The sequence below is a fragment of the Hemiscyllium ocellatum genome (assembly GCF_020745735.1).
Source record: "Hemiscyllium ocellatum isolate sHemOce1 chromosome 27 unlocalized genomic scaffold, sHemOce1.pat.X.cur. SUPER_27_unloc_22, whole genome shotgun sequence".
Taxonomy (NCBI): domain Eukaryota; kingdom Metazoa; phylum Chordata; class Chondrichthyes; order Orectolobiformes; family Hemiscylliidae; genus Hemiscyllium; species Hemiscyllium ocellatum.
Window position 1 is genome coordinate 197620 of NW_026867490.1, and position 15969 is coordinate 213588.

A 15969-nucleotide genomic window follows, 5' to 3' on the forward strand; every position below is an offset into this window, starting at 1 on the left:
TAAATATTGATTTCTTTTTAGATGGAAGGAGATACAAAACTGTTTATTTTTCTAAAAGCTGTTCTTTTTCTCAAGGATAATGTGTCCTTGATTTATTTTTGAAGGGGTTTTGTAAAAAGCCCACACACTGAACCGGCTGGGTTGATACGGAGATAAAAGAAAATGTTTTGGGAGGCCTTTTTGCTGATCTGTAAACAAATGGGTCTTCATGGCAAAGCTTTTCTGATTTAGAAGAAACCTGTCCAGTCAGGGGAGTGTGGCCAGCTATCTAGCTGTGCAGTTCAGCAGTGGTGTGTGTGAAAAAAGACTGCTGAAGTCAGTCAACTGAGACTGGAATTTATCTCTCGACTTCTGCACGTCACCTTCGATCATTAAGCCTCTATGTCATTTTTACTCTGTGTTTAAGGCGTTTGTTTATTAGGACTGTTGTGCATTTTCAGAACACCATAATTAAGTCTAGTTGGATAGTCTAGTTTTTATGGGTAATTCTGTATTCGGTTCTTCATGGTTCAAACTGCAATTTTTTGAACTAATTTTTGTCCGTTGTGAAACCTATGAGTCAACCTAACTCAGTTACTCCGGTGAATTTTCACTGTACACTTACCGAAACAAATAGGAAAGGTATGGCCTGTGCTTTCTGCTTTAGAATGTTTTGAGTGGTCTGGCCCAGTCCAGAACAGACGAACCACTAAAATTATTACAAGCTTGTCCCAAAGTGAATTGAAATCGTCCACTTTGTTGAAAGGCAAAAAGGAGTGAGGTCATCTCATTAAGCATGGACTTGTCAGCAAGATTCATCTTGTAATTTAATTGGCCCCCTGGAGATTATCAATCCGAATGAATGAGGTTGCACTTAAATGTGTCGCAGAACAAACCTCCACAGCGACCAGAACTCCTGCAGTTCCTGAACGACGATGCACGCACCAGTCATTGCCCCCTCCTTCCTTGTTTCCTACTCAATTCTCTCTGCTATTGGCGCCCCTGGTAAGTCTAATTCACATGAAAAGTACTTTTTTTTATTCTCTCTTTCATGAAATGCATTCCTTTCCCATTCAGGATATAGCTGAACTTTTCCAACATGCAACATTAATAGATATCAAATGATGTTCAGTGCGTATGGCGGGATACTATCTGTGCTGTGTCATATCATCGTTCAGTACTGACAATTTCATACGTGTGAATGAAAAATACGTTCCTGAACTTTCCATGATGTGTATTCATAGAAAAATGGCTTATTGTCTGCTGAACTACGAACTGGAATGAATGAACATGCATGAACTTTGGGAGATGATTTGTAGCTCGGGTGCTCATTGTTGTGGTTCTGTTCGCTGTGCTGGGAATTTGTGTTGCAGACGTTTCGTCCCCTGTCTAGGTGATATCGTCAGTGCTTGGGAGCCTCCTGTGAAGCGCTTCTGTGATGTTTCCTCCTTAATGCATGAACATTAAAGTGTAATGTTGATGCATTTTCAGTTCCACTTCAAAACAGTAAAAGCTTTTCAGCGTTGTAGTCCAGTCTTTAATTTTTGACCATAATGTGGTACAATGCCTTTCTGCATGGGCTTTATTGCAATCTCTGTCTATGATTTACTTTTCATGGTGAATGGAGTCATTTTTAATGTGATCGTCGGAATTAACTGAAGTTTAGTGTAAAAGGCGTCAGTGGAGATGCAAGATTTATATACTGTCATTAATTTGCTTCTCTGTTGCAAGGATTCAAATGATCTCGATGCGTTTTTGGAATAATTAGCCAAAACAACATTCCTCTCAATTATTAGAAAATTCACATCATCTCGAGCCACAACACCGCCCATAGCAAACACAACAACACCTTTAGTAAATTAATGCAATGTCGTTAGATATGAGATATTGGTAAAAAGGGTCGATCAAAGGAACTCTGAAATAAGGGAGTAGAAGCGAATATCTGCGTTAATAATTCCAGGGTTTAGAGCTTTATTATTTAAACCTATAACTGACACAGTTAGAAATACCATTTTGAGGCATAGACAGGAGACACAAACAAAGTTAATTTGTGATTACAAAGAGTTGTGTGTGATTGCGGGAATGGAAGAAGTAAGACTCTGGTGCTTCTAAAGATTCAAATGATGAGAATTGTAATGGGTGGGACACCACCAGTGAAAATCCAACGTGAGGAAACATTTATGGATTGAAGTGTGTCCGGGGTTTGGTATGAATACGTTCATCGTGTCCACATTATTCCATTTATCCTGAATTGGACAGTAGCTATTGGAGTTTACTCATTAACGAGCGAACAATATCCATTCCTGGGACTATTCACATTGAGAGATACATAATGCTGTAGTGAACGTCCAATGCTTGTCAATGGTTTTTGGATAGGCAGAGACTGAAAGTGGAAACCCGGTGTTTTAAAGCTGTTACATGACAGATTGAAAAAGGCAGCAGACAGTGTTTTGATTAAGTTCAGTGATATCTTTCTCTTTTGATCTCTCACAGCCAATTTGTTGGCAATCATAATTCTATCTCGAGGACGGTGCAATCTCTCCCCATGCATCACCTTCTACCTGGTGGCTATCGCAGTGACTGATTTTTTTTTCATCATCACCGCAGTCATCCTCAATCGAATCAGCCGCATCTATTTTCGGGAAAGTGTCTTGTCGACCACTCCTGTGTGCACTCTCAGCGTCGTACTGGTCTATGCCACGCGGGATTGTTCGATCTGGCTAACAGTCGCCTTTACCATCGACCGTTTCGTGGCCATCTGCTGCCAGAAGTTGAAGACCAGATACTGTACGGAGAAAACTGCGTCTCTGGTCATTGGAATTGTCTGTGCGCTGTGCTGCGTCAAGAACATTCCATGCTACTTTATCTACGAACCATTATACATCTTAGATGGGGTATCGTGGTTTTGTAACATCAAATCCAACTACTACGTCTGGCCAGCTTGGCAGGCTTATGATTGGCTCTTTCAGATTTATACCCCATCTCTCCCCTTTTTCGTTATTCTGATGCTGAACGTCCTGACCATAAGACAGATCATGGTGGCCAACAGAGCCCGGAGGAGGCTCCGGGTTACAGAGAAACAACAAGACCCGGAGATGGCCCACCGGAAGAGATCCATCATCCTACTGTTCGCCATCTCTCTCAGCTTCCTCCTCCTGTGGGCCCCTCTTGTCGGACATTTCATCTACGTGCGACTTAAAACACAGAGCTACTTCGGTGGGTTAGATTTCAGTGACCCACAGTATATCTTCCAAGAGACGACCAACACAGTTCAGTTATTCAGTTCCTGCAACAACGTCTTCATTTATGCAATATCTCAGAATTTGTTTCGAAAGGAGTTAATAAGCTTGTTGATGTACCCCTTCGCTACCGTCACCAATTTCTTTAAACGCAGAGTGGAATAAATCTCTCATGCTCTTTCTTTTCCACGAGATGAGTTCAGAGTATACTGGTCGCGTTAGCAGCTGGTACTGAAATTTATGGAAAGTTAGTGCCAGTACCAAAGGGATAGAAAGCCTATTGGCAGCTCTGATAATTGACTGCAGTCGATCCTTAAAACAATGGGCAACAATTGCATCTTGTATTTCACGAAAAGAAGCGCAATTTCTATCTGTGTTCACCCTCCCACATCCCCTTACTGCAGCTACTCTCCATTCTTCTCGTGCAGATGACATTTTTTAAATTTATTCCTCACTCTCCCTCCTTCGGCTCTCTGATCCCCCTGCGTTACTGTCGGTGAAAATTTTGTGAAAGCACGAGAAGAAATGTTGGCTCTCAGTCACTTCACACGGATTGAGCCGATCACTATCATCATTCAAGCAAAGCACCAACCTTTTTGACATATATTGGCTTCAATCCTTGATAAGCAATTCCTCAGTTTTACAGTTGACTTCTGTTAAAGGTTCTCACCTTTTTACGTTTTTTCAGTTCCTCACTTGCTGCCGTTTATCTTGTTACACATTTAATTTGTGCCTCAAAAGTGGCTACGCCAGCCATCCCAATAATTACACCTCCCACGAAAACCCACGTGGCACCACAAAGTGTCCTTTCAAAATAAAGAACTTCAGGTTCTTTTTTTCTCACATCAATTTTACGTAATTTACAAAATACATGTCAGCCTTCCTGGCATAATTTATATCATGTCCACCTTCATAGTGGCTATAACCCGTTATGATGACTGGAATATCTTTTCAAAGGACCAGGTGTGTTCCATAAATGCGAATTGTAATTTTGCAATGGTGGAATATAAATAAACAAATAAGATACTTTATTAGGCACCACTTTCCTCCACTATCCCTGATCAGCCCTCTCCTCTGTCTGGTCATTCTTTTATTCCTCAGGTAAGTGCAGAACGCTTTTAGGGTTTCCCACTTCTTCCTGCTCAAGCTACTTTGTGCACCATCCAAGCTCTCTTCAGTCCATTCTTAAAATCTGTCCAGCTACCCTGCCAAGTTGTGCAAATCCTTGTTTCCTCAACCCTTAGTTAGCTTCCTTCTTCCTTTCGTCAAGAACCGCCTCTTCGCTTGAAATCCAAGTTTCCTTCACCTTATCAAGCATTGCTTGTCTCAGCAGGACAAAGTTGTCCAACACTGACAACAACTGCTCTTAAAAATCCTCAACATTTCTGTTGTGCATTTCCCATCGAACAATTCTTCCCCATTGAAACTAAACAACACATATGTTTTTGCAGTAAAATTTCCCCTCCCCTAATTAAATACATTCCCAGACTACTTTCTCATAATTACAACAGAAATTTGACTAGAGTAAAGAGAAAGATTCATCAGATTTCTCTGACCAGTTTATTTTGATCAAGACAAGAAAGTTGTTAATTTTACTATTGTTGGGTCTCTATCGTTAACTCTGCGATATCTCTGTGCACGGGGCCCCACAAACATGGTCATTTGAACACAGCGTGGCAGGATACAGCATCCCTGCAGTTTGGAAGCAGGCTATTGGTATAATCAACTCTATTCTGAATCCTGGAAGCACGATGTCTCAGTGGTTAGTACTGCTGCCTCACAGCGCCAGGGACGCAGGTTTAATTGTCTCTTCAAGCGACTACCTGTGTGGAGTTTGCACATTCTCCCCCTAACTGCGTGGGTTTCCTCTGGGTGCTTCGGTTTACTCCCACAATGCAAAGATGTGCACGTCAGGTGAATTGGTCATGCTAAATTGTCTGAAGTGTTTGGTGCATTAGTCGGAGATGAATACAGTGTGGGAGAATGTGTCTGGGTGAGTTTCTTTTCGGAGAGTCGGTGTAGGCTTGTTGGGCTGAAGGGCCTGTTTCCATGTTGCAGCGAATCTAATCTAAACGGAAAAAAAACACTCTGAAGATCATCCCATCCAGTCCCAGTCTCCTACTGCAGCTTCGCAATCCTGCAATTCCCATGGCCTTCCCACATAGCTTACGTATCTCTAAACCGTACGTGCAAATTAGCATTTCCCATTCACTTGATCTGCCCATTTTGGACTGTGGGAGGCAACCAGAGCACACAGAGGAAACCCACGCAGGCACAGGGAGAATATCCAAATTCCACACAAACATTCGCCCGAGACTGGATTGAACAGGGGCTCATGTTGTTGTTGTGCTGCAGTGCGAACAATTCAAATACCCTGAAAAAAATTGAAAGCGCACTTGAATGACATGGCAGTGGAGTCTACAATCTCCTGACACCTCTGAGTACATGCTCCCAACTTTTCTCACTGAATCATACCTGAGACCTGAATCGTGATGTGTTCATATAATCAATACCCAGTATTAACGTCATCATCCTGAAGTAATCACTTTCAGTGACATTGAACTGATCATTCCATAAAAGGTCCGTTTTTATGTCTGTATTCCTCTTCGTCAGTGAGCAACATTTTTGATGGATAATCTTTGATACCAGCGTCAGAGCAACATTATATATTACCAATCAGGGCCCGATGTCAAACATTGACTCTGTGAAACGATGGAAGATCAGTAATCTGAGAAATTTCCTGGACCTCAGAGCGTGGTCGTTCTTCGGTTCCTGGCGGTATTCAAGGCGAATTTTGATACGTTCATTGGGTGTCCCAATTGACATTGCCAGCGGTGAATCGTAACCGCAAATGACTCCTCATCTATGGTTTCAGAGAAAATATTTCATCTTCGGCTTCCTCTTTTAAACACACTGTCAGCCCTGCACGAAACGAATTCAGGTTCAGCTCAATCTGTTCAAGCACTCCATCAGTTCTATATTTAAATATTTCAGCTTCACCACCACTTTTTAAAACTCACTATCGGCGGTGAAAGCTAACATCAGATGTTACTATTTATACCTTCTTAATTTCTGCAAAACTCTGAACATGCACGTTCCTCACACCGTCAAAAATTCTGACTTACAGGTGACAATTACATCTAGACCTTTCGTTGTCCTCGCCCTCCATTTGCAATGCGCTCCATTACATTGTTGCAAAAGGTAACACGAAAAACAAAGATGTTGGCATCTACACTTCTGCAGGTGTGAGTTTTACAGACTGGGTCTTACAGGAGCTGGTTGCAGCGACATATATTTATGGAATTTCGGTTATACCTCACTTCAGATATTCGATCCCTCCTGGAATGTACTCAGGGCCGTGGAGAATCTGCCATATTCTTGATTTACATCCCATCACGTGGAGAGGATTTCAAAGCAGAAGATGTTTGCAACCAGTTCCCTGCGTTAATATGTATTTCAACACGTGAGGGGATTTTCAACAGAGGTGAGCTGCGACTCTCTGACAGCGCAGTGTATTACTGCGGGCTAAGAGACACAGGGACCAGAACAAAAGGTAGTAAACCTCTTCTGTAATGATGAATGTTCAAGTGTCTTGGAGCAGGATGAAAGCAAGCCTATAAACAATAAACTTGCCGGCAATTTGTGCTGTTTTAAAACTGCAGTGTAATAACATAGAAAATAGTTGCCAGGGGAGGCTATTTTGACTTTCAGGTCTGCAACACCAATCAATATGATCATGGCTGATCACGCAATTTCGATAACCCAGGCACGCTTTCTCTCCATGTCCCTTGATCTCTTTAGCTGAAAGAGCCATGCACAGCGCCATCTTGAATATATCTAATGAAGGGCCCCCGAACAGCATTTTGTGGCAGAGAAGTCCACAAGTTTGCTCCAGTCTGATTGAAGAAATTCTCCTTTTCCCATTCTTGGATGTCTTACGAATGTAACTCTTGTTCTGTATTTCACCAACAACGTAGCAAGTATATCGTCTTCCACAAGAACTAACCTGTTCACCACCACTTTGTTCTCCAAATGGGACGTCTGTGAAGGGTTTTGAAATGGAGTGCATCTTCTGATGTTACATCAACACCAGTCCTTATCTGTTCCACCATTTCACTGATGACTGCACCAGCGCCACTTCCTGCTCCCATGAGGAGTTTGAGCAGTTCATCAACTTCACCAACACATTCCACCCGAAGTTATGTACACCTGGATCATCTCAGAAATCTCTGTCCCTTTCCTGGACCTCTCAATCTCCATCACAGATGGCCGATAAAACAAGGACATCTTCTAGACACGCAATGATTCTCACAGCCAATTGGATCACACCTCCTCCCACCCTGCCGCTTATACAAACGCTATCTCTTTTTTCCAATTTTCCCACTTGCACCGCATCTGCTCCCAGGAGGACAAGTTCAACCACAGAAAACACCAGATGGCCTCCTCCTCCAAAGACCACAATTGCTTCCTAGCAATTCTTCGATAATGCCCTCCAGCGCGACTCATCCACTTCCCGCAACTCCAACCTTGAAACCCACGCTTCCGACCGCAAATAAAACGGAATTCCCCCCCCCCCCGGTCCTCATTGCCACCCAAACAACCTCCGTATGCATAGCATCATGCTCCACCATTTCCGCTATTTATAATCGGACCCCCCCACCAGAGATAGATTTCTCTCCCCACCCGACCTGCTTTCTAGAAGGACAATTTCCTCGATGACTCTCTTGTCCATTCCACGCGCCCCACCAAACCACCTTCCCAACACTCCACCTGGCATCTTCCCCTGTCACACAGGGATTACAAATCATGCGCCCACATCTCCCCATCAACTCTGTCCAAGTCGGCATAAGAGTCTTCCACATCCATCAGAACTTTACTTGCACTTCTACACACGTCACGTCATGTTTCTGTTGCTCCTGATGTGGTCTCCTCTACCTTGGGGAGACAGGACACCTACTTTTAGAGGGCTTCAGAGAACATCTCCGCAACACCTGCACCAACCAACCGCAATGCCTCATGCTGGAACACTTAAACTCCCCCTCCCATTTCATCAAGGCCGTGCAGATCCTGGTCTTCCTCTATCATCACACCTTAACCACCCGACGCCTGTAGGAATAATGCCTCATCTTCTGCCTTGAGACTGTCCAACCACAATGCATCAACATGGATTTCCCCAGTTTGCTAATTCCCCTTTCCTTCGCAATATCCCAGTTCAACTCTGCACGACTCGAATGACATTTCCTAGATGTCTGACTTCCTTCCCACCTGTAGGCTCCACCTTCCTCTCCGGCATATCACTATGACCCTCACTCCATCTATGTTTCGCGCTCTCGTCTCACACTGCTCAACCCGCATGCCACTCCCATTTATCTTTCCACACCGTAAGCTCACAAGACTCGTTCCAGATGTGGGGCTCTTGCCTGAAACATCGATTCTCCTCCTTCGATGCTGCCTGATATGCTGTGCTTTTCCAGCAGCACAGTCTAAACTCTGATCTCCAGCATCTGCAGTCCTCACTGTCTCAAAGTCAAAACGTATGGGGGTCATAAATTTTATTTTTAAATGATGTTGAAATTATTGCCATAATGCAGCAAATTAGTTGTGTCGCCAAATCAAAGTTTGCTCTTGAAACATATCCAATGAACTTCTTGCGTCGCCACCAAGTCTGTTGGTTGTGTCAGTCGATCCTTCTCCATATAATCTCCTTTCTGTCCTAATTTTCATGTTATTTCAGTTGCATTTCTCTACATTTGCAGATTGTTTCTTTGCATCGACACTCTCCCTGTTCGTGTTTATCTGAGAACTGCTTCAGTTTTATTTTCTGTCTGCTTTCCTGATTCTGCTCCTGTCCTTTACTTCAGTCTCATTATCTCATTTCGGGTTCTCTCTCTTGTTCCCTTTGTCCAGCTGAATTCCACATCGATGTCTATCATGCTTTTTCTCTCAATGGCTATCCATTTTGCTGTTGCACAATCTCCTTTAATCACATAATTCCGTTTTACATCTGGTGGCCGTGGCTGACGAGGTAAGTAAGAAACACTTAAACTTAATAGAGAAAAAGTATAACATAGCAAAGGTAAGTGGGAAAACGGAGGACTGGGGAGCATTGAAAGAACAACAGAGGATTACTAAGAAGGAAATACGCAGAGAAAAAATGAGGTACGAAGGTAAACTGGCCAATAATATAAAGGAGGACAGTAAAAGTTTTTTCAAGTATGTGAAAGGTAAAAAAGAAGGGTTAAGACTAAAACTGGGCCCTTGAAGACAGAAACAAGGGAATATATTATGGGAAATAAAGAAATGGCAGAAGAATTGAATTGGTATTTCAGATCTGTGTTCAGTGGGGAAGTCACAACCAATCTCACTGAGGTAACAGTGGCTGAAGGACCTGAACTGAGGGGAATTTATATTTACCAGGAATTGGTGTTGGAGAGACTGTTCGTTCTGAAGGTTGATAAGTCCGCGGGGCCTAATGGTCTACATCCCAGGGTACTGAAGTAGATGACTCGAGAAATCATGGAAGCGTTGCTGAATATTTTCCAGAGTTCGATAGACTCCGGATAAGTTCCTGCGGATTAGAGGGTGGCTAATGTTATTCCATTTTTTAAAAAGGTGGGAGAGAGAAAGCAGGAAATTATAGACCTGTTAGTCTGACCTCAGTGGGAGGAAAGATGCTGGAGTCTATTATAAAGGATGAAATTGCGACACATCTGGATAGTAGCAACAGGATAGGTCAGAGTCAGCATGGATGCATGAAGGGGAAATCATGCTTGACTAATCTTCTGGAATTTTTTGATGATGTAACTCTGAAGATGGACGGGGGAGATCCAGTCGATGTAGTGCACCTGGACCTTCAGAAAGCTTTTTATAAAGTCCCACATCAGAGGTTAGTGAGCCCAATTAGGGTGCATGGTATTGGGGGCAAAGTGCTAACTTGGATTGAAAGTTGGTTGGCTGATTGGAAACAAAGAGTAGTGATAAAGGGCTCCATTTCGGAATTGCAGGCAGTGGCCAGTTGGTACCATAGGCATCAGTACTGGGATCGCAGCTTTTGACAATATATGTTAATGATATAGAAGATGATATTAGTAATAACATTAGCAAATTTGCTGATGATACTAAGCTGGGTGGCAGGGTGAAACGTGATGAGGATATTAGGAGATTACAGGGTGACCTGGGCAACTTAGGTGAGTGGTCAGATACATGGCAGATGCAGTTTAATGTGGATAAATGTATGCTTATTCACTTTGGTGGCAAGAACAGGAAGACAGATTACGACCGAAATGGAATCAATTCAGGTAAAGGGGCAGTGCAGAGAGATCTGGGTGTTCTTATACACCAGTCAATGAAGGTAAGCATGCAGGTCCAGCAGGTAGTGAAGGCATGCTGGCCTTCATAACAAGAGGGATTGAGTACAAAAGCAAAGAGGTTCTGCTGCAGCTGTACAGGGCCATGGTGAGACAACAGCTGGACTACTGTGTGCAGTTCTGGCCTCCAAATTTGAGGAAAGACATTCTGGCTCTTGAGGGAGTGCAGCGTAGGTCCACAAGGTCAATTCCTGGAATGGTGGGACTACCGTACACTGAAGGACTAGAGCAACTGCGTTTGTACACCCTTGCGTTTAGAAGACTGAGAGAGGATCTGATTGAGACATATAAGATTATTAAAGGATTGGGCACTCTGGAGGCAGGAAACATGTTTCTGCTGACGGGTGAGTTCCGAACCAGAGGACACAGCTTAACAATATGGGGTAGACCATTTAGGGCAGAGATAAGGAGAAACCTCTTCACCCAGAGAGTGGTGGCTGCGTGGACTGCTCTGCCCCAGAGGGCAGTGGAGGCCCAGTCTCTGGATTCATTTCAGAAAGAGTTGGATAGAGCTCTGAAGGATAGTGGAATCAAGGGTTACGGAGATAAGGCAGGAGCAGGGTACCGATTAAGAATGATCAGCTATGATCATATTCAACGGTTGTGCAGACTCGAAGGGCAGAATGGCCTACTCCTGAACCGACTGTCTATTCTCTATTCCCTTAATTTCACCTATTCCCTTCTACTCTTTCGATCGTTGCCCTTTTCTGTCAGTTTCTCTCTCATTCTATCTTCCTCTATATTTCTGTTTCTCCCTCTTACTGTCTATATGTCGGACTCAGTCTTCCTCTGTCCACGTGTTCTCCCATTCTGTCTCTTTGAATGCTACATTATGTCTTTACTCCATTCACGATTTTCCCTCTGTTTCCATGTCAGCTTTCTCTTCTATCTTTTTTTCACTTTCGTTCTCCTCGTCTCCGTCTTTTGTTCTCTATCTTAATATCAATTCATTTATCTGCCCCCTCGCCACGACGTTCACTGCCTCCATACTTCTGTTTCTGATTTTTGTCCTCTCTCTGCCTATTGTGCTCTCTTGGTTTTCTCTATCTCGCGATGTTTTGTTCTGGATTCTGCTCCAAGGTTTCTTCGATTCTTTCGTTGTCCTCTGGCAGCCATAGCTATCATTCTAATATTCCCAGCAAACATTTCCCCGTCCCGTTGTCCCGTCATTTTCTGTTGGGATCTGCCAAGCAAGAGATATATGCCAAAGAAGCAAGAGATAGAAAAATAGATGGATACACGGATACATGGACATATGGAGGGATAGATAAATTGATAGACAGATAGACATACAGACAACTCGGTAGATAGATATATAGATAGATAGATAGATAGATAGATAGATAGATAGATAGATAGATAGATAGATGGATACTTAGATGGATAGATAGATAGATAGATAGATAGATAGATAGATAGATAGATAGATAGGTAGATAGATAGATAGATAGATAGATAGATAGATAGATAGATAGATAGATAGATAGATAGATAGATAGATAGATAGATAGATAGATAGACAGACAGACAGATAGATAGATAGATAGATAGATAGATAGATAGATAGACAGACAGACAGATAGATAGATAGATAGATAGATAGATAGATAGATAGATAGATAGATAGATAGATAGATAGATAGATAGATAGACAGACAGACAAATAGATAGATAGATAGATAGATAGATAGATAGATAGATTTATAGATAGAGAGATAGATAGATAGATAGATAGATAGATGGATAGATAGATAGATGGATAGATGGATAGATAATTAGTAGATAGATAGGTAGATAGATAGATAAATTTACTTATTTCTAACGTATTCCCAGATATTTCAATTAATTCTTATTGCAGTCTTCATTATGTTGATTTTGTTCTCTTCGGATCATGTTTTCCAGCAATTTATTGTCATACAGAAACAGTGCCAGTATCCATTCATCATGGACATGTCGGACAATCTATTTCTCTGCCAGAAAAATGGCACTGTTACATGTCACATCTTTGTGTTCTGGTACAGGCAGTGATTTCATTAATCTCTCGAGTTCTTCATCTCCACATTCCAGGTTGAAATAATTCAAGGAATATTTACAATACGTTTGAACAGTGATAAAGACCCCACAGCACTCTATGCACTTACGATCATTATTTATGCAGTTCTGCTGTCACACGGCAGTGTATTACAGAGCCGTGACTCACGGTGCAATAAACAAGCAGGCTTTGAACCTGTTTAAGATCTTACTTGGGAGGAGATGGAGGAGACGACAGGTCCACGGATTGCTGAATTTTAACCAAGTCGAGAAAGGTATTTCATTATGTAGCTATAATGCGTTAAACATGTGCAATTTAGATATTTGTGTTGCCTTGCAATAGCGAGTTTATTTTATCAGGGTGAAGTGCAGAGGGATTTTTTTTCTGGGATCACAATGTGTGGTGCTGGCAGTAAATATCGCGAACGAAACTGTTCTAAGATACATTCACTCAGAGAAAGTGAGGACTGCAGATGCTGAAGATGAGAGTCAAAAAGTGAGGCACTGAAAAAGCACATTCGATGAGGCAGGATCCCAGGAGCCGGAGACTCGATGCTTCCAGAAAATGGTCTTCATCACAAATGAAATGCTGATGTTTGAGTAGTGAACTGGCCTGCTCCTTGAATGCTGCCTGACCAACTGTGTTTTTCCACCACAGAAACTTTTGACTATGATTTTCAGCATCTGCACACGTCATTTTTCGTAGGGATTTTATAGTGTAACAATTTCTTTCTCAATATATTCTAACATAGTTATCATCGGAGAGCACAATTGAAAATACATTCTATTCGTAATCGGTACATACTCAAAATAATAGATGTAAAATGTGATTTATTTTGTATCTTTCACTTGAATGACTTTTTTTGAAAGGCAAATGTAGATGGACATTTCTGTGGTGCCTAACTTAGCTTGCTGCTGTTTGATATGTTCGGGCTTTGTCGTTGGTCAATTTTGATGGAACAGACATTTATGAGGAATACAAATAGAAGAAGCAACTGATCAATTTCGAGTGAATCATGGAATTCCTGAACCTTGATTGTGGCCCGGATGATTTGAATTCGGGCTTGTGTCAGTTTGCTTCACTAAATCATCATTTAATGATGCTCCAGGCTAATTTTTTCGCATTAAACTGACCTGTTTATCGTAAAATAGTATTATTCTGTGATCGACGTGGGCAATTCAGCGAACTCAGAGAGGTTACCTCTGAAATAAGATAAACTTGTAAAATAGAAGCAAAAAAGGCATAAGTGACGTCAATAAAAGTATTTTCGTAACAACAATGAGACTATTTCGCGGAAATAATAACCCATTAAATACATTCACCAAAAATTAAGAAAAAATAGAATCAATGGCAAAAAGACAATTTTTTTCTGCATCGCGGTGCTATGACCACAATTTACAGGACTGTCAGTTCACTCGTGTCCCAGCTGACAATAATCTGCAATACTTCCCTTTTTACGATGATTTCATTTGGAGCAGGAACTCTGCATAAAGTGTTCGTTTTGGCAAAGGAGAGGACAAAGAATAACTGCTTTTGAATTAGTGTGTTCATGGTCCTAATAGACAGATTGGTGCGAAAATTATCAGCAACAGTTACATTCACATTCGTTCTCCAAGTTTCAGAAACACATTTTGGTTATTTTACACTCGGACGTAATTGTCCATAGCTGGAAAGCATTTTTTTAATGCTTGGACTAACACAACCGTTTAGGGAAACATTGAATTGTCAACAGAATTTGAAAAAGATGGGAGAGTGAAATGTGCAAAGGTAGACCGGCCTGGTTGTAGGAGATTTGGTTCCCTGTGACGTTGGTGTGTCTGCAGTGGGAGGGATCAGACAGCTTTCATAACTCCACAAAGAATGTACAAACTTTTATTTCAAAGCTAAGGTAAAGCTAATACAGGGATCAGGAATCTGAAGCTTGAATTGACTGACAGTTTGCATTTGGGAATCATACAGAGTTGTGATCTGTCAATTTCTGTAGTATATTTGGTCGCCGTGTTTTACTATTCAGAGAAAGGTTGGTGGCACGAGGCTATGATAGGAAGGCTGTTTTTCCATCATCAGAGTTCATTGGTGCTCCGTATTGATTTCCGAAAAATGTTCCCCGACAAGAACTATTATTTGTGGAATATCATCAAAGTTGTTTCGAATCTAAATGAATATTCATTGCAAATCTGTGGATCATTGAGATCATTGCATGTCTCACATCTGAGCTTTCAAAAATCTATGAAGTGATTCAATTTAAACAAACCTCTTATTGATTTACTCTTACTTAGCTCTACATTGGAAACGAGGAAAAGCAGGAAAGCAGTAAGATTTCAGACCCACACTCTTTAATCCCCGGCTGTCAAGAGGAAGAGGCGACTGCAGCTTCAAACAACGGCTTACGCCCATCCCTGGGGAACAAAGCTCTTCATTCCAAGCCAAAACTCCTAATAAACATAACAAATGCTCAGAAAACGTAGGGATATTATGTTCCACTCACTAAACCTCCAGGAAGCATTGGCGCAATCTTTGTGTGAGAGGCCAAAATAGAAGTCACAGTAAATCTCTCAAGAAAATTCTGAGTCAAATTTATTTAATTTTATGAAAAACGTTTGCCATTGTGAATCGGAAAATGAGCTAATTGGATTTTAGTCAGTTAGTGACACAATTCAAAGTGTTTGTTATCCATATTGTGTGGGTGCATTAGGGAATCTGGTTTCTGAATGAGGGAAGAGTGCAGGTCAATGAAAATCCAGCAAGAAATATTGAGGAAAATGGAGGGCATTTCTTTCAGAAGGAAGTGCAGGTCATAATGGAACTTTGCAAGCATATAACCGATGATTCAGTGGGAAGCCTCAGAGCCTTGGAGATTCCACATGGAAAATCAATCTTGAGCACATATTCCGCAGTTTTCCTGAGGACCTACACTGCAGAATAGAGGTTTTTGGGGCCTTCGAGTCTGCGCCGACGCTCCAAAGAGCCTCCAAACCTTCAGCCAAAATTTTATCTTTCCCTGTGACACAGACCAATAGACGGGATGCACTGTCACTCAAATATTTACAGTTTTGCTTGGGCTCTTTCATACCACAATCACCTAAATGTGACCTTGTGGTCAAGGGCTTTTGGCTGAGGTTTGCAGTGAATGTTTCAACTTTCTCTTCTGGACTGGTAGGCTGGATTCTCCTGACATTAAAGATCGGTATGTTTATGGAGCCTCCACCTTCAGTGAATAGTTAGAATTGCGCACCACAGTTTTCGACCAGATGCAACAGGACTGCAAAGTTGAGATCTGACCATTTGGTTGCGTGGTCACTTAACACTGACTGTCACTTGCTGGTTTTAAGACCGAGAACACATGAGTCCT

General features: G+C 41.9%; 1 protein-coding gene across 1 annotated transcript; it reads left to right on the forward strand.

The window, feature by feature from the left end:
• Positions 1-914: 914 nt before the first annotated feature.
• Positions 915-3383, forward strand: LOC132807761 (probable G-protein coupled receptor 139). The gene is made up of 2 exons (XM_060821766.1): positions 915-984; positions 2473-3383. Exons 1-2 carry the CDS (start codon positions 915-917, stop codon positions 3381-3383), a joined length of 981 nt encoding a protein of 326 aa, XP_060677749.1.
• Positions 3384-15969: the final 12586 nt, after the last annotated feature.